The sequence below is a fragment of the Mus caroli genome, unplaced genomic scaffold (assembly GCF_978045245.1).
Source record: "Mus caroli unplaced genomic scaffold, Mus_caroli_1 scaffold_4, whole genome shotgun sequence".
Taxonomy (NCBI): domain Eukaryota; kingdom Metazoa; phylum Chordata; class Mammalia; order Rodentia; family Muridae; genus Mus; species Mus caroli.
The window spans coordinates 72,097,141-72,117,474 of record NW_028227259.1 but is presented as its reverse complement, the minus strand read 5'-3'; the positions used below and the strand labels follow the sequence as shown (position 1 = coordinate 72,117,474).

At 37.3% G+C, this 20,334-nt stretch overlaps 2 protein-coding genes across 2 annotated transcripts in view; one reads left to right on the top strand and one right to left on the bottom strand.

Moving 5' to 3' along the window:
• Positions 1–962: 962 nt before the first annotated feature.
• Guf1 (GTP binding elongation factor GUF1) lies at positions 963–16,469 on the bottom strand. Its single transcript, XM_021162372.2, has 17 exons — positions 16,261–16,469; positions 15,132–15,243; positions 14,816–14,964; positions 14,482–14,562; positions 13,739–13,816; positions 12,869–12,952; positions 12,163–12,227; positions 11,511–11,714; positions 10,144–10,283; positions 8,490–8,613; positions 7,591–7,723; positions 6,664–6,807; positions 5,901–6,034; positions 4,701–4,802; positions 3,892–4,011; positions 2,362–2,398; positions 963–1,738 (listed from the first exon to the last, which is right to left on the bottom strand). Exons 1-17 carry the CDS (start codon positions 16,369–16,371, stop codon positions 1,601–1,603), a joined length of 1,956 nt encoding a protein of 651 aa, XP_021018031.1. The 5' UTR covers positions 16,372–16,469; the 3' UTR covers positions 963–1,600.
• Positions 16,470–18,010: 1,541 nt separating this feature from the next.
• Positions 18,011–20,334, top strand: part of Yipf7 (Yip1 domain family member 7) — a 43,470-nt gene continuing 41,146 nt past the window's right edge. Inside the window, exon 1 of the mRNA XM_085836748.1 lies at positions 18,011–18,031. The gene's annotated coding sequence lies outside the window, so the exon portion shown is untranslated. The remainder of the gene's footprint in view (positions 18,032–20,334) is intronic.

Here is a 20,334-nt window from a genome sequence, read left to right as displayed (position 1 = left end):
TTTATACCTAGCAAATCAAGCTGGGAGAAGTGAGATGGTTTATGTAATAGGATAAACTAAGGCTACCTAACTTATAAATCCTCACTTTAAAATCCCATCAAAATGCTAAGACTCATCTGTAACCTTTTTTGCTACCAGATTTATGTCATGCTCAAGATAGACGGCAGAAAATAAAATCCAGTATCAAGACTTTTTCTTGGAGTCATGTATTTTTCAGTTTGTTATGAACATGAAACTAATCCATTTATTAGCTGTCATTTAGGTCTGTTTAGTTAATAGCTTCTAATTTATTAACAGCTGCTGCTAATATCAAATTATGTCATTTTGCAGGAATGTATTCATAATATCAAAAGCAAGATACAGAAATCTTGATTCAATGTATAGGCATAAAAATCCAGAACAAATGTCTAGTAATACATTGAGTCTCTTTCTTAAAAAGCAAGTCATATATCAGATAAAGCGTTTGAGCTAAAAACTGTACACAAGGTGATTCCAGAAAGTTGCTACTTGATGTAATTAGGGCTCCTCTTAGCGTCTGTAAGAAAGCCCGCGCAAAGTTGAAGACAGTAGCAAATGGCTGTAAAATCCCAACAATGAGAAGGCTGAGGTGGAAAGATGGTCACAAGTTTGAGGTATGTGGTGGTTTGAGCAGAAATGCTCCCCAAAGACTCATGTGTGAATGCTTGGCCTACAGGGAATGGTACTATTAGGGGGAATGGCACTGTGTCCCTGTAGAAGCGAGCTTTGAGGTCTCATATGCTCAAGCTAGGCTTGGTGTGACAGTCTCCTGCTGCTGCCTGTACATTAAAATGTAGAACTGTCAGCCACTTCTCCAGCACCATGTCTACCTGCACACTGCCGTGCTTCTCACTCTGACAATAATGGACTAAACCTTTAAAAGGATAAGCCAGCCCCAAAGAAATAAATGTTTTCCTTTCTAAGAGTTGCTGTAGTCATTGGTGTCTCAAAACAGCAGTAAACCCCTACTTAAGACATTGGGCTAGCCATGCTACATGGCAGAACTCTGTCTCAAGACACTAAAAACAAAAAACAAAAAAGTATAAGGAAAGTTTAAAATTCACTGTGATTAAATGTATAACATACTCTGCTTGCCCCTCATGAATATTTAAAATGTATTAACCTCCTTCAATTTCCAAAGTTACCTGTGAGGCAGTGTAGCAATATAATCTCAGTCTTAAAGATAGGTAAGGAATTCTGTGGAGATTACTAGTGAAAGAGAGAATAAGCACTGTAGCATACATTTAACCTCTTCTCTACCAACAAGTCAGCACTTCTCAGCTAGGGTCCAACAACCCTTTCACAGAGGTTGCATATCAGACATACTCATTTTACATTAGTATATTTACATTATGATCCATAAAAGTAGCAAAATTAAGGTTATGAAGTAGCAACAAAAATAATTCTATGTCTGGGGTCACCACAACATGAGGAACTATATTAAAGGGTGGCATCATTGGGAAGGTTGAGAACCACTGAAGCAGGTCATAGTTGAAGACCCTGAAAGTAATATGCATCTTAGAGTTTTCATTCTGCTGTCACTATAAGTTAGAAGGAACAGAGAACGCCTGCTGCCCTTGAGTCATTTATTAGGCTGGGTTTTCAGGACTTTTATGAAAGCGTCTTTTGGAATCTCAATGTTGCCAATCTTCCTCAGCTTCTTTTTCCCTTCGGACTGTCTCTTCAGAAGTTTCATTTTCCGGGTAATATCACCACCATACTGAAAAATAAGAAATCCAAATTGGGTCAGAGGGAATGATTACATAATTACACCAAGAAAACACCACAGCCATAAACATATCATTATGACCTGCAGGCCCTCACTTGATCCCTCCTCAACAATCAGTTTTTTTTCATTTAAGATAGACATATTGTATAGCGACAGCCTAATACAGACTTTCAGATGCAGACCTGGCCAGAAACACTACCAGATGCTTAGAAAAAAAGAGTTTGTTTTCACACACACACACACACACACACACACACACACACACACACACACACAGGCTTTCCAAAATTCAATGTAGCAAGGTAGATTTCAATTCCCATTCTCTTCCAACTGTAAGAAACAGTCACTATACATATACTGTTTTATTATGTATAAAATTATGGAAGTTCAACATAAAAATCCCTTTTAGATGGTATTTTATTAGAAGAGAGAAAATGAAAAGCATGTTACATACATTGTAGTTAAAATGAAGACTAATATGGTTAAACAGAAATTTGCCCGTTTAAAATGAAACTGAGATGAAATGCATGGTAAATAAAAACTAAAATAGAAACCAATTTATGACACCTTTGCTCTTAAAGCCATTCAATATAGTAAAGCAGAAAGATACATACACATTTTGCCAAAACATTTTTTCTGTAGGCTTTCACTCTGTAAAAGAAGAAATACAGTTTAAAAGCATAATTTCTATACAAAGATTTACTTTTGATAAAATATTTAAGTGATAGTGTCATTTAGATCAAATTGCCTTATGTAACTAGTTCAAATGTTTGTTATTTACTTCCATATACTTAGTTGTAGGACACACAAGAAATTAATCTTAATGTCCCCATATCCTTTAGTAAGAAACGTCATTGCTTGAGGAATGCATAAGGAGAAATATGATCATTCATGAGTTTAATTTAAAAAAAATACATTATATTGTTCCCAGTTCAACCTAGAAATACTTTGAATACAGTATTTTAAAAAGTTAAGGCATCATATTCTAACCTGACCATAAATAGATAGTGACTACTAAAGAATTTACTACTGAATTTAGGATTTTATAAAACCATTCTCAAGACAAACTCCTGTTAATGTATACAACCATCAATTATACTACTATATTATTTTGGCATTTCCAGATCATTAACTTTGAAAGGCATCTCTTTTTAAGGGATTCTTTTAATAATTTTTTTAAAAATCTATTTGTTTTTCTTAATCTACTTCCAATATAATTTATGTAAAAATGACCATGTGCTAACTCTTCTACTTTCTAGGATGTTCTTTGGAGTTCTTCTAATTTATGTATCTTCTTGGACACTGGGTAACTGAAACAAAATACTGTTCAAAATGAAATTATTCCCATAATAGGCATATATTTAATATATTATTTACTACACATATATTTACTTTATATTTATGTGTATATATGTATATATACATATACATATATATACATATATATGTGTATATACATATATACATGTGTATAGATACACATATATACATATACATACATATATATATGCATATATATATATATATATATGGAATTTAACTAGTACTGATACATTAGGCTTAGGTTAAGCAATAACTAAGTAGCAATTCCCAATCTGTCATAACTGAGGAGACAGACTATCCAGGGTCATAACTCCTAATGGCTGGGCAGGGGAAGTGCTACCAGAGACTATACTTGCTGCTACAGGTGCCTGATTTTCAACAATGCTAGCTTTTTTCAAAAATTTCCCTATTTTTTATACCCACTATAAACCAATGAGGGATATAACCTAGAAAACAAAACCTAGCATGATATTTATAACCTTTTCTGATGTAGTACTTTAGTAAAAACAATGTATCATTACTTTTAGGTTCTGTTCTCATCACAATCTAACTGAACATAGTATAATCCACTGAATGGAACCTTACAGAAATTCCCTAACTTAGAAATTCATTGGAAATGAGCAGAAATTCCTTAAATTTTCATAAGTTATACAACTAAGTATCATCACTTAATATAAGTAATCCAAAGTAAAAAGACATTTATCATCTCATGATTTTCATGAATAAAAGCATACGCCATGATTAATTAAAAGTTTAGTTTTGTTTATCTGGGTACATTGTTTCTAAAGCCAGCCTCAAACAGAAAATGAATTTCAACTCACGTTTCTCTTGCAATAACTTTGCTCCCAACAGCAGCTTGAATTGCTATCTCATACAGCTGTCTGGGAAGAGACTCCTTCAGGCGTTCACATATGCTTTTGCCAACAGTGTAGGCTTTCTCTCTGAGACAGAAAAAATACAGCTATCCTAAATATAACTATTTAGATTACCTTCATTGTCCATTGCAGTAATTAACAGGTGAATTTTAAGAGGTTCAAATAGAACTCAACATTTTGTACTTAATTGGCATTTTTGTAACTATGTATTAATCTATATTATGACCTATAATTACATGGCTACAGTATAATATCAGTTTGCCAGTTTGTGAACACATATACTTGACTTTTTCATTATCACTAATGATTTTCAGGAATATGAAAATCTTTTATCAGTATAAACCTCAATCATGAAATTAAAAAAAAAAACAACACAATAAAGGAAATTATTTCCTTGAGACTACTCCTTTGGCTATAATTCTCTATTTTATATTTAGTAATAGAGATGTTTGTGATGATCATAATTTCCTCACCTTGCATATCCAGAAGACAGAGACTGATTCAGAGTCATAAAAATCTACCAAAATTTCATCCAAAAGGAAGAGATATTTAAGCATAACTCTATTTTCATCAATAAAAGTCATATTCTTCTGATGTAAAGGCAGAAGGAAAATGAGTAGACTAAAGTCCATTTTAATTATCTTCCCAAGCTTTACAAGTTTTACAAAGTGTATCTGCTGCACTAAGTGAGGGACCACCACTTAGAAAACACCAAGCGCCTGTGTTCACAGCTGGTCATCTCTTACTCTGCTTACCTATGGACCACAGTTACAAGCTCTTCCACCATATTTCCATTCAGCAGAATATCCATTTTAACTAGTTCTGCAGCCTGGTAACCAGCATCTTCATAATCAAAACTAACAAGGACAAGAGAACATGGACAAGTGTGATACTGTCAGATTACACCCAGCAAACTCCTTTTTCCTTACAACCTCCATTCCCTGCTCTCCCATGAAGAAACTTGATAAAATTATTACCACATACAAAGTTTCATATAATGGATGTATATGCCCATAGTAAAGAACCAAATGCTAAGGCGCTAAGTCCCGAGAGAAGGAAGAGGAACCGGCTGAGATGCATTAGGAAAATCAATCACCAAAACCAAACGAGCCCTTCTCTCGTGCTACCAGCCGCTGTGGTCTCCCCTAGCTCTATTTAATGGGTCGCTGTGAGTTTTCTGTTGCCAGTGACAACACATGTAGTTAGTGCACTGATAACAGCAGGAAGAAAGGGCACTGGGCTTTCCTACACACATCTGCAGTTTGAACACTAGTTTTTGTCAGGACCGAAAGACATGTAGCACATGTGAATCTAGTACACACCGAGTAGTTACAGCAAAGCTTAATCAAAGACAAACCAGCACTCATGTTAGTTGCTATCACCAGGGTGGTCCAAGTTAACAGTGCTAGTCAAATGTTTAACTCATAGAGCCATTGTAGCCAAAGGCAGTATAAAAGGCTTCTTGCCATTAACACTCAACTCATATTTTTATTTGGCTAGGTTTCATGGACTCCCTTAAGATGCACAGATTTTTATTGGATGGAGCACATATTTCTGGGAGGACCTGTTCTTGACTACAACATTGTTAAGTGCAGTTCATATTTACCATTCTTTATACTCAATATTTATATCAGTTTTTCAAATATAAGTACATGCCCCATGGATCAATTAATATATATATATATATTTAAATGTTATTCAGTCACAGATATTTCCAACTCTTAAGCCACAGGGCTATAGCCTCTTACTGATGAGGGTGCTTCCCTTTCAGAGAGTCTGAAAAACCATAAGCCCTTTTCCTCCTGGAAGGAAATGTCAGGTTCTATTTAATATCTGTAATGCCCCAAGCTTCCTAGCCTTATGATTCTGAACTATCTTCAAGAGCTGAAGTATTTGTCATTACAATCAGCATTTTCAAACCTCTGAGATGTTCATGATCACCATCATTTCCTCACCTTGCATATCCAGAAGAGAGAGACTTCAAAGAGTCATAAAAATCTACCACAATTTCATTCAAAGGGAAGAGATATTTAAGCATAACTCTATTTTCATCAATAAAAGTCATATTCTTCTGAATTGCTCTTCGTGCCTAAAGAAAGATAACTTTGATGATAATCCACACTATATTGATGTGAATAAATTAAAGGTGTTAATTTCCAAAGTATAATTACAAAAATAAAAATAACAGACTGGAAGAGTATTATTTAATGGTCTACCAAAGATTTATAAGCAAGAGTTTTTGGGAAGAAATAACACTATTTTGTATTTCACTTATATTCATTTTAAACTAAAGCTTGTAATCTCTATTTTTAAAATCACATTATATTCACTTTCTTTTTTTTTTTGGTTTTTGGTTTGTTTTTTTTTTTTTTTTTCGAGACAGGGGTTTTCTGTGTAGCCCTGGCTGGAACTCACTTTGTAGACCAGGCTGGCCTCGAACTCAGAAATCTGCCTGCCTCTGCCTCCCAAGTGCTGGGATTAAAGGAGTGCACCACCACTACCCAGCCTATATTCACTTTCAAGTACACAAATAGACTAAATCATAATAAAAGATCCTTTGAAATATGTAAATTTTTTTCATTCCTTTGACTGACTGTTCAGCTAATAGTGACAATCAAACGTAAGCCCGTAAAAGGAAACTTCCCAGCAGAAGGACTCCTATGAAATGGAAGCTGATAAGCGCTGCTCCAGAGGACTGCATCCCACTTTCTGTCCTACCTGACAAAGAGCCATTATTTTTCCAGTGTACTCAGTCGGTGTAATAACAGTGCCCAAAACAACAGGTTCCAAATATTCTGTTACTTTGGACTTCTCGGGGAACTGTGCAGGGTTGATGATTGTGATTTCCTTCTCTTTATATTCCTAAAAACGAGGAAAGGGAACAGTAGTTAAGAACAAACACTAACACAGTTCTCTTTCTTAAAGGCTTGCTTTTCACATACTGCATTTACTGCAGATAACAAAGTAGCAGTAGTAACAGCAAAGACACCTGAAGATCAGACTGTCACCTAATACGTTTCTTTTAAGAAACAACAACCAAAGTCTTCCAATTACTATCTTTTAAATTTGTCAGTAATGATAATAATAAATGAATTACAGTATTTGGGTTTACTAAAATTTATAAAACATACCATGAACCATCTAAAAAAGTATGATAAATACTACATTTTACGGCAATATAATTAGTAATATAAAATCAGGTTATTTATGTTCAAGATAGCAGTGTTTAAATGAATAAATTATAAATTGCCACTTAAATGAAATACAGTACTGCTTCTATCACAAACTTAAAAAATTCCTATAAGAATGAATGTTTTACTTTTTATAACTTCAATTATTCATGACAAACATTATCTTTAAAATCCTGTGCTAAATTATAATGGCCTTCTTATTACGAATTCTTTTTACTATCACTACCAGTAATTTTGTTAATAAAGAGATTGAGCTAAGAAACATAAAACATGAATTAGTTTTAAGAAGGTAATAAAAATTTTTATTAACTTTTACTCAAAAATAAATCATTCTTAATAGTGACTTACTTACAAACAAACAAAACATTTCTCTTGTATTTAGTATATACATGTACACATCTTTATTAAGTTTTCCCTTTCAGGCTGATACAAAATAGAAGTGATAGCACAGTACCTTTATTAATTTTGCAGAGGAAAGCACAGCTTTGTATGGAACAGTTGGGGTCGTCAAAATGACAGAAGCATTATATTCTTGCTCTAGTCGCTGGTTGAAAACCTCCATATGTAAAAGTCCAAGAAATCCCAACCTGGAGACAAGGTGGCAAAAAAACAGCAAAACTCCTCTAAATATCTATGTTCAGTGGGGCTGCTGGCTGTTGTGAACACATTGCTACTTTGTAGGAAAAGAGGAAATCAAGAATCATTCCATCAATTTGCATTTCTTGTATAACTTTATAAAATAAGACCCTAATCTCCTGTGAATTTATTTTAAATTACCCACAAAACATGAATGCACATGAGACATAAGCAGACATTACAAGACTTACTTATCTTACTCATAGAAATGGATCTTTAGGGCATGTGTAAATGGCTGAGTGGGTCTTGTGCTCACTATATAAGCATAAGGACCCCAATTCTGGATCCCCAGGACCTAAATGAAAAAGCCAGAAGCTGCAGAATGCAACTGCGATCCCAGTGCAGGAGGAGTCAGCAAGGTGCCAGGGCAACCTCCAGAGTCAGTGAGAGACACTGCGCAAAAACTGAAATGGAGACCCGGATTAATCTCAGGCCTATGAGCATGCACACATAATGTGCACACCCATACATACATGTGTACAAAAGGATATTTGTAGAGACAGGTAAGTCTCTGTGAGTTTGAGGCCAGCCTGATCTACACAGCTAGTTCCAAGACAGCCAGGGCTATATAGTGAGACCTTGTGTCAAACCTCCCATCCCTACCCCCAAAAATATTAAAAAAGCTTAGTCTGATTTTCAGAAATGTTCATGAGCAACACATCCAATTAGAAGGTATTTTCTTATAAAAAGTGACTGTAAGATATGAATGCCCCCTACCTCCAGCCAGCACCCAGGGCCAGACTACTATCCCGATGCACTGTCACACTTGAGTCATTTAAGGTCAGTTTTTCTATAGCACTCTTCAGGTTATTGTATTCAGATTGGTCTATAGGGTACACTCCTGGGGACACAAACATAATAGAAAGTACAGTCAAGTTCAAATTTAACCATGTGGCATTCATATAATTTTTCTGTAATTGGTTGCAAGGTTATCTTAGATTCCATTAGCATTAATGATATACAATTGTGGTCACACTATAAACAGTGATTTTATGCTTTCAGACAAATACAAAAAGAAAAAATGTAAAGAACCAAGGGAAATAAGTTTACTAATAATTAGGCAAAGTACATTAATTTTAAAATACAAAGGTACAAACTAATCCACTACTGTAAGTAGAACTGTTCGTCAGTGGGAAATAGCACCAGAAATGACAACGACACTGGACTTCGTTTCCAGACCAATTACTAAAGTAGATGTCAATCTGGCTTTTAGAAACTTACTGCTTAAAACTATGGGAGCAGGGGCTGGAGAGATGGCTCAGTGGACAAGAGCACTGACTGCTCTTCCAAAGGTCCTGAGTTCAAATCCCAGCAACCACGTGGTGGCTCACAACCATCTGTAATGAGACCGGACGCCCTCCTCCGGTGTGTCCTAAGACAGCTATAGTGTACTCACACATAACAATAAAGAAATCTTTAAAAAAAAAACAAACCTATGGGAGCTACTGCTGGTTACGCCGATTGTCTTTATCTCCTGCCTATGAAGCTTACACTTTACAGACCTCCTGAGATCCAAATGACTGAGTCTGTGAAGCACAGCAGTCATAAAGTCCATGACCTCTGCTGAGAGGAGACTGAGGAGAAAGCGAGGCTAGCTAACCTAGGTGGGATACAGTAAGCAGAGGACCCTCAATCAGTCCTCACTATATAAATATGTGCAATGCTCAAAGCAATATAGGACCTCATGTTACACGTGGTAAGGGCTGCATGGCAGTCTACTTCATCCAGAGGAACAAAGCATAACTAAAGAAAACGACCAAGAGGAGGGAATTCATTAATTCTACTGAGAACTGTCATCGAAACATCCTAACTAGAGAAAAAAAATTCAAATATATTCAATTAACTTCTCAGAAAAATAAGAAAATTCATATTACTAAGATCTCTTATATAATCACTTCATTCTTAAGGAACCCTAAGTGGTCTCTCATATAAAATGTTACCATGATATACAGAAATACCATATACCGAGCTGGGCGTGGTGGTGCATGCCTTTAATCCCAGCACTCGGGAGGCAGAGACAGGCGGATTTCTGAGTTCGAGGCCAGCCTGGTGTACAAAGTGAGTTCCAGGACAGCCAGTGCTACACAGAGAAACCCTGTCTCAAAAAACAACAACAACAAAAAAAACAAAGAAAAAAAAAAAGAAATACCACATACCATATAAGCAATGAAATGTCATAAATATATATATGTATATATATATATTATATATAATATATACATACACATGCATACATATATATATACATATATATGTTACAAACATATCTATAAGAATGTATATTATCTTCTACATTTGTTTTCACCACAGAAACAGATTTTTAATTAAAAAATTATTTTGGCCCCTTGTCTTCAATTTGTGAACTCCTCACCTGCAAATACCATTGGTTTCGCTGATTTAAAGCCAGGCAAGGGCTCCACTGGATGATTATGTAAATGTAATGTGTCTCCTATTTGTGCTTCAGTGACATCTTTCATCCCAGCAATCAGAAAGCCCACCTGTCCTGCATATCTAAATAAAATTAGTATATGCAAATATTTACTGCTTTTCTGTTGTTAAGTGCACACTCACAGTTCTATCTCCCTAGGAAACTCATAACTTCCCAAACAAGTCAGGGCCCCGTGCCAATCGTCAACCTCTAAGCTTAGTTTCTACACAGACCTAAACCTGTCTGTGCCCACCTTCTGCCAACTACACACCAGCTCCTGTAAAACCGGTACCATCGGAGAAGAATTCAGGAGACTGTCATGTCTATTATTATGTGATATAGGCTCATTAAGAAGGGGAAAAGATAAATATTTAACCAGACAGAAAACCAGAAATATGCAACAAGTCTATTACGCATACCACTTTCACATGAAAAGGGCAGATTCCAAGAATTCAGTTTTAGCTTAATTAAAAAAAAGAAAAAGAGAGACCTACATAGTAACAAACTCATTTGCATGTAGGTTGCGAGAGGAGCCTTCAATGAAGATGCGGTAATTAATGTTCAATACCTGTACTGTGATATATGTGTGTGTATGTATAACATATACATATTACACAAACATATATACTATACAATGCATATATTACAGTACACGGACTTAATTTAGAAGACCCCACTAACTAAAACGTGGTGACTAACATGCGGCTTCCTAGACACAGCATGAAACTGCGATATGATCCCTGTACTCAAGACTTGACATCTTCACCTTCAGAGACAACCTGAGAAGCATAAACTACGTGCCTGACGTCAGGTCTTCTCAGCATCAGGAGCCACTCAGCAGCCGTTTCACAACTCACTCAAATATGGTTTCAATATTTAAATTACTAATTAAAATAAATTTTAATTAACCTAGGTTTAACCCTAAATTCCACAGTGAAGAAAAGAATGGTATTTTTTTTTTTTTACAGCTTAAAGCACCTTATATTGCAAAATTTAGTTGTGATGAAATTAAATGTAAAAGGAAAATAAGTTCACTGGATAATAGTTGAGGAACACTAACTAGTATTTAATTGTTCTGTCAAATACATTTAACAGGACCAAGTCTATACTAGATCACTAAGTTATTTCTACTAGTTAATAAAACTTGATCATTTTTATATTCATAAAACTACCTACCATTCACATACAAGATCCTTCTAAGTATCTGGATGTATATTTGCATAGATCATCAGGTTTCTTATTATGATCATTCTGAACACATTGAGAGAAACATATGAAAATTTATTACATATATTAAACAAATTACTTACAATTTATGAGTTGGCTGTTCATTAGGATTCAAAATGCCTACTTCATTGACTTCATATGCTTTTTTAGTATGTGCAGATACAATTTTATCTCCCTTGGAAACCACTCCATCAAACAGTGCTATATTGGCTATCACACCTCTGTACTGGTCAAAGGTGGAATCAAATACCAAAGCTTTCAGTGGGTTTTCACGATGGACTTTTGGACTATTATAAAAGATAAAATTAAGTACATATAAGAAAATGCCTATTTTCAATCTAAGAAGTATGTTTAATTTTGTAAAAGAAATTACTCAAAAGCCAAAGCAAACACTTCTATAAACTATATTAAATTCAGCCATCAGTTTTACATTTTGAAATTAATAGATGTATACTAATTATGAAGCAAACAAATGACAGTATACTTCAGCCCCATACCATGTCTACTGGACAGCACTGCTACGCCCTTTCCAATCTTCTTATATTCAACTTGACTTCTTTACATTATAAATGCAAAACTTTATCCCAACCTACTGTAAGACTGCCATATTCACTAGTTTAAATTAACATATCAAGTTGATGGTCTATTAATCTAAACTAGTACACTTTAGATGTCTATAAATTATTAAACTCTACTATTAAACATGAGTGAATAGTGTAATAGCAAAATGCTTACGGAGGTATTCGTTCAATGACTGCCTGAAGCACACTGTCAACGTTTGTCCCAAGTTTCGCGGATATCTGAAAGTGTGTAGAAACCAAAGTATTGAGATTTAAGGCTACACTCTTCCTTCCTGGGGCCTCTGTAATAATAATTCTGTATATTCTCACAATATAAGGGGAGTTTTCTCGCCTGAATCTAATGAAATAATAATAAGCACTCTAAAACTAAAAAAGTGTTAAGAGTGCAAGGGAACAAACACCATGAAACTTCAGTTAGGTCAATCTCCTGAGATTTTCCAAAGAATAATCAATAGTTCTGCTGGCTAGTTTTATGTCAACTTGACACAGAGTCGTCATTTGAGATGGTAACCTCAGCTGAGAAAATGCCTCCAAAAGATCAGGCTGCAGACATGAGTGAATATCATTTTCTTAATTAGTGTTTGATGGGGGAGGACCCTGCCCATTGTAGGTGGTGCCAGGCCTGGGCTGGACTCTATAAAAAATCAGGCTGAGTGAGCCATTAGGGGCAACCCAGTATGCAGCACCTCCATGGCCTCCGCTCCAGCTCCTGCCTCTAGGTTCCTGCCCTGACTTCCTTCAGTGATGGCTTAATGGAAGTATAAGCCAAATAAACCAATTCCTCCCCACGTTGCTCTGACCATGGTGTTTCATCAGAGCAATAGAACAACTAAGACAATACTTAAAAAAAAAGAACTTACCTTAATACACTCCTCACTAGGGATATCAAATACTTTTTCAATCTGCTTTCCCACCCTTTCAGGGTCAGCATTCTTCAGATCTATCTATAAGCAAAATTACTTAGTGAGCAGAGCAAAAATGAAGTTAGTCCATTGTAACAATATTTGGAGGTCAATAGTCTTCTGTGATTTAACCTAACTGACCCTTCATGACTGTTTTCAAAAATATTTAAAATAATCTATATATCAACATGATTATACTTGATCTTAGCCAAAAGTTCAAAAAGCAATTATCAACATAATTTTAACAAGCATGAGTACAAAAAAAAAAAAAATGTGAGCAACAAAACAGACAAAAAATATGTAAGCAGAACAAAGTATAACAACTAAGACCATGAGCTCAGACTTTTAAAATTAAGGTCAGATATCAAGCTATTTAGCCTTATTTTATACGTGGCAGTGATATCAAGAAATGCAACTTAATGCAGTTTGAATTTTAAACTAAGATCTTAACTTTACACTACTCAACAGACTTATGTGTGTTAAGAGTTACTTTGACCTGTTTCATGGACTTCACTGAGTCTTAGCTCTCAGCCCCTCTTCTCCAGAGCAGTGTGACTGGCACCTCTTTGTCTGCCTTGCACCCCTTTCCTACAGAAATGGCCTATTCTCAGCCCATGCAGTCCAGACAAACTATTTCAACTCTATGCAAGGAATATTTGACCTGCAGTTCTATCACATGATATTCAGAGATAAATCCTACTGATAATCTGAATGAACAGTAACTACAGGTCCCTCATATTAAAAAGAAAAAAAAAATCCTATATTTTACAACTAAACACTACACAGAAGGTAAAATAAGTAATAGCATTGGTGTCTCATTTTGATTACCTTATTGATAACTGGAATTACTGACAGCTGTGCTTCAAAAGCAAGGAAGAAGTTGGCTACAGTTTGAGCTTGAATACCCTGGAAACACCAAGATAAGAGAGACCAAGGTGACTGGTTTGATACTTAATGTACCACAAACTTACTAATTCAATACATTCCATATATATTCATAGTACTGAGATTTTGGATCATGCTAATAAAATGACTCCATATGCCATCTACCTGCTCCATATGCCATCTACCTGCCAGAGCCATGCCTGGCAGGGACTGTGAGACCTAGGCCCTATGCACTGTGCTTACTCAGCAGTGAGGAGTTTGGCTCCCCAGCCCCATCTTCAGGCTTTATGACTACGTTGTGCTGCCTTGCTACATGGCAAAGGCAATGAGCCAATGAGTCGTGGACTACAACCTTCAAAACTGTGAGCCAAATAAACTAGCCTTTACAGGTATTTCACAGATTTCTATGTAGTTATAGACATCTGAATCATACTACTTCCTACTTTTCTGTACCATTTAAGTTTTAGGATTCAAAACCAACATTACCACTAGTAAAGAAATAGTCAAACTAAGCAGAGTGAGTCAGCACTTCAATTTAACAATATTAAAGTATTTGATTTAGAGTAAGTAATACAATAGATCTGTTTGTTATTCAAATGTAAAATTTACATTTCCAAAATGCATTTTAAAATCTTTATGAAACAACCAAGTGGGCATATCATATCATATATAATGCAGACTCTTACCTCATTTGCATCGACTACCAGTAAAACACCTTGGCATGCAGACAGTGACCTGGACACTTCATAACTAAAATCAACGTGGCCCTAAAATGCAAATATGGGTACCTTTAAGTACCAGCTACATATTTTAAAGTAACTGCTAGTCTACTGATATGACAAAAATAATAATAAAATGTGGTTTTTGTGAAAACAATGGAAACAAGTTATTCTAGCATAAAAACAAAACAAAAAAGAAATCAAAGACAGTTGTGCAAAATTTAGCCCTAAATGAAAGAATTTCGATTGCAATACCAACAGGATTAAGGAGTAGTCTTTGAAGAGACAATATGAAACTCACTGGTGTGTCGATGAGATTTAAAAGGTACTGTTTCCCTCCAAAGCTGTAAAACAGAGAGGCTGTCTGTGCCTTCACAGTGATTCCTCTTTCTCGCTCTACTTGTAATTTATCAAGAACCTGCTTATTTTTCTTCGTCTTATCAATTGTACCTAGAAATAGAAGCATTTACTAATTTCTCTGGGCTTTAAAACAAAAAAAGCATTAAAAACAATTAATAGAAAATATTAAAGATGAATGCCTAAAGGTAAGATATCATGGTAAAGCTAAATAACCAATAACTCTAGGAGGTAATCACAAGCATATAAGATAAAAATACCTGTTAGCTCCAGGAGCCTGTCAGCTAAAGTGCTTTTGCCATGATCCACATGTGCAATGATACTGAAATTTCTAATGTCTTCAACAGGAAATCTAGACATGTCAGGTTTCTCCTAAGAAGGGAAGGGAATATCACAGTTAAGGGTATAAATTTTCCATAAAACAAAGTACAAATTCAAAGAAAAGTCTTTCCACCGATGGACAACTTCACTTATTGTAGTTTTGTACACTCCCTGCTCCCTAATAAAGATGTATGACTAAGCCTAACTACAAAGAACAAATTACAAAATACTTAACAAATATATCAGTTCCATAAACAAAGCTAAATATAAACTCCTTAAGTAATACTTCCTCACATATTGAGCTAATTGCAAATTTACTTTCATGGAGAGTGAAAGTCATACATAAGTCCTCAGGAGTCCAAGAATGCCTTATCAAGCAAAATCTCTTAGACACACCACATTCTCCTGGAAACTGGTGTCTGAGCAAAACAGTCAAGGGTGTGAGTGTGTGTATGTGTGTGTGTGCGCATGCTCCCTAGGCATATTCAGTTGATGAAACTGTCATGACTGTAACATTTGTTTTAGCTTTCTATTTCTTACTCAGTGTAGGGCAGGTAAGGGTATGGAAGAATTATTCAAACAAAACGTAAAAGCTGCATTGTAGTCCCCCACCACGCATTTAGGACAAAGTGATGCAAAGCCGCACAACTTTCGCAAACCCGCTCGACTTTCAAAAACCCTGAACGGTGACGAATACAAATCCATTTTTCTAACCACAAGCCCCTTGCATGGGACTAAAATACTCCACGCCTTTGGATCCTCCAATCTTTGAAATATGATAACTATCCCAACGCAGCAAAGAAGCTGTAGGATCGGATGCAAGTCAAGCCAGTTACCGAAGAAACGATAACTAAAACTTCAGGGAAATCGATGCTACAAAGGAGCAGCTTCTCGGAGGTTTTTAGAAATAGCACCCGCTCGTGACCTACACCAGCCCTAAGCCGAGGAGCTAGCGGGCACGCTTCTGATGCGGGTGAAGCGCAGCCCACGCCACGCGGGCGAGCAGCCGAGGATGCTCGCCCACCGTGCACGTGCTGAAGCCCTGCACCTTCCTGGGGTGATGGTCACCTTGAGCTCGGCCGCGCTGAAGAGCCTGCAGGCGGCTCTGGGCTCCGAGGCAGCCGCGTGCCGGGCCCCGGCGGCCCACGGCGCGAGAGCCCGCCCCACGAGCGCCCACATGCTCCGGCGGCGGCCCAGGACCCGACCGGCCACGGAGACCACAAAGTCAGGGTCGCGCTCAGGCCTGAGCCGACACCGACCGACACCCAGGCCTGACGCAAAGCAAACGCGTCGCCTGCAGGTCGCGTCGCTTATGACGTCACGCGTCTACGCGGGGGTCGAAAGGTCAGGGATAGGAGAGCTGCCGAGACCGCCGGGTGACGCTGCCGGTCAAGCGCGCGCGCGTCCTGCCTGGTGTGACAGCCTTGGGAAAGCCTCGGTCTAGGCGACCCGAGTCGGGTGTCGCATCACTCTCTGCGCTCGCTCCCTCTACTGGGGCCATCAATGGCTGGGGAGTTCTTTTAAGAGACTTGCAGGAAAAACAAAAAGCAAAACAAAACAAAAAACAGTTCACGGCTTCTACGAAGAAAATTATTTCATGCTTACCCAATATGAAGTATAGATTTATTAATAAAAACAAAGTGCATCAAAGGAGAAGGATGCTGGCTTCTCTGTGTCCATACAAAAGCAATTCTCACCTTAAAATAGGTAAGATAATTTTTTCTGGAGGCAAACAGACCCATGTTCCCCAGGTTAGGTTAACCCATAATTCTTTTTTTCAATGAACTTTTTGTAGTGACACAACAACAACAAAGTCATAGGAAAAATTATATTTCAAGTACATTGATAAAACATTGTTACAACACAGCTTAGAAATCTCAGCTATTGGCTATGGATGCTGATAGCATTGTTAACCTCAGAACTAGACTTAATTAATAGTATTCAATAGGTTTAAATCTGTGTGTCAGGATATTAATTCTAGCATTATCTTCTAGTCACAGGATGAATACCTCTCTGTCCTTTAACTGTGTATTGCTTAGTTTTCTACCACCTTTTCTCAAATAGCCAAATTCACTATCCCATCTTCTAGAAAGCCAAGACATGTTTCCTGAACATGGTCTAAACAATTGAGGTGGCTGTAAAATTTTTTAACTTCTGCAGTTTCTCAAAAACCTCCTTCAAAATACTAACATATAACTGCCAATCTCTAGACTCTGCTTGTCCCTGACATTTATTGGCATGGCTCTCACAGGACTGTTCCCTTGTCTAACCAATTCAACTTTCTTGTAGTCAAGGACCCTGGTTCAGGTACCACTTGCTGTGACCTGCACAACTTTGGGATTGTCTTGACTGGGGCAGTGGGGAATGAAGAAACAACAGACACATGTACAGAAAAGCTAGGATTGGGTTGGGCTGTGTGTTCTGATGACACACCAGTAGCCTGGAAAATAAGAAGGCTTACATAGGCTAAAGGAGGAGGCAGGTTAGATAATCATGATAGCGGTGTCTCTGAAGTGCAGCACTCTGGGATGTAGTCACTCAGGAGGAAGAAGCTGTAGTTGATAACTTCTTTACATACACTGTCTACATCCTTGTAAGACCTTGGCATTGCCATGGGTCTGAAGCATTGACAGTTGTGAGGTGATCATGATCATGTTAACAATCTATATTCACTAAGGACTTCATCTGCTTCCCATAGCCTCTGACTATCTACCCAGGGAATGGTGCTGCCCACAGTGAACAGAGCCCTCCTACATCAATTCAATCAAGACAAACTCCTCAGACACACCCACAGGCTAATCTGACCTGCCTTATCACTCCAATGAGACTCTCGTCTCAGGTAGGCTTTGTCAAGTTAATAGTAAAATCTAACGGCCAGATGAGAACCCCTCTCTGAGGAATTCATAGTTTAAATTCTCTTCTGTCCTAGTAAGGGTTTCCATTGCTATGAAGAGACACCATGACTAAGGAAACACTTATAAAGCAAATATTTAAGTGGGTCTAGCTTACAGTGTCAGACGTTCAGACTGTTACCATCATGGGAGAAAGTATAGCAGTGTCCAGGAAGGTATAGTGCTGAAGGAGCAGAGAGTTCTACATCTTGTCCCAAAGGCAAACAAAAGACTGTCTTGCAAGCAGTTAGAAGGAAGGTCTCAAAGCCCACCCCCACATCAACTCTTTTTCTCCAGTAAGACCACACCTCCGAACAGCACCACCCTGTGAGCCAAGCATGTTCGAACCACCACCATATCTTTGAACTTTCATTTTCAAATTTGGAGATTTTGTTGAGTAGAGTGTTGCCCTCAGGCTGCTGTTCCCTTGTCCTCCTAGAGAGTAAGACGTTTCACTTTCACGTTACTAATCTCTTAACAAGCACAGTTACTTTCTCCACATAAACTGGCTTAACCACTTTCCTCACCAAGTTACATCTTCCATACATCTTTAGTTTCTCATAATCTAACTAAGCACAGTAAGTAACACTGTTTGTGCTGGACAGTTTTAGGTCTACTTGACACAAGTTAGTTTGCGGCATCTGAAGAAGGATCCTAAGTTGAGAAAATGCCCCCATAAGATCTTGCTGTAAGCATCCTGTAGGGAACTTTCTTAATTACTGATTGATAGGGGAAGGCCCAGACCATCCTGGGTGATGGCACCCCTGGCCTAGTGGTCTACAGTTCTAGAGAAAAAAATAAAAATAAAAATAAAACAAGCTGAGAAAACCAATAAGCAGCACTTCTCCCTGGCGACTGTATCAGGTCCTGCCTCCAGGTTCCTGCCCTTTTGGAGTTCCTGCCATCACTTCCCTTAATGATGAACTACAGTGTAGAAGTGTGACCAAATAAACCCATTCCTCCCCATCTTGCTTTTACTCATAGTTCTTTATCATAGGAATAGCAACCCTAACTTGGATACCATGATGCAGTTGGACATTATGCTGTCTTAAAATTTCTTCAGCCATCCAGCTTAATTAATTACATTTAGATTCAGCTTCAAGTCCAAGTGTCTCTATACTGTTCTGAACCTTTGTGAACACGACCTTTATTGTCTTTCTTTCTGTCAAAATTCTAGCTTTCCACCCCCTCATTAGAATGGCCTATTAGGATCTGATTCCAAGCCTTCTCTTGGTTTTGCCCAAAACTTTTTTTTTCCTTTTAGAAAACCAGTTCTAAAAGCTTAAAGGCCATGTGGTCAGTTTATGACAAGAGCAATTCATCTTTTGATACCAAATTCTTGTGTTAGTTACTTTTATCACTGTGGCTTTAACGGATACATCAAGAATGCCAGATAATGGCTTAAGAACAGCTCAATAGTTTAGAGCTCGGGCTGCTCTTCCAGAGGACAGCACCCATATGGCAGTTCACAATGTCTGTAGTTCAGTTACAAGTGATTTGACACCCTCACAAGGCATAATACAGGCAAAACATTAATGCACATAAAATAAATAAATCATTAAAAATGGAGCAGGATACAATTGAACATATTTTGTCCAGAGCCATGAAATAAAGAATGGATCCTGATACTCAACTGTCTTCCTGTTTTTATGCCTTTTGTTTTATTCTGGGACCCCATTGCAGGGATTCAGAGTTTGCCCTCCAGTCTCCTTCAAATTATTGTTTTGTAAACATCCTCATAAATATGCACAGGCATGAGCTATCTAGGTCATTCCAAACCCAAGCAATTTGACTATAAATATTAACAGTCACACACACACAGAGAGAGAGAGAGAGAGACAGAGAGAGAGACAGAGACAGAGACAGAGAGACAGAGAGAGACAGAGAGACAGAGAGAGACAGAGAGACAGAGAGACAGAGAGAAACAGAAAGAGACAGAGACAGACAGACAGACAGACAGACACCTTGCATCTTCAGATAGAGTTACATTCTGAGGTACTGGACATTCACATTTCAAGGTTTGAGCCAGTAATGAATAGAATGATGAGGATATCATAATACCTTCACTACATCTAAATTATATATCAAGATTATTAACATTATTGAGCATGTTTAGCTCTAGTAATGCCATAAAATGCTATTTGCAATAATCATTTACAACTATGTACCCAATTTTATAGAATATCTATCTAATGTTGAAACAATTTAACATTCCTATGTTTCATGCAGCTAAACTGCTGCCATCATATGT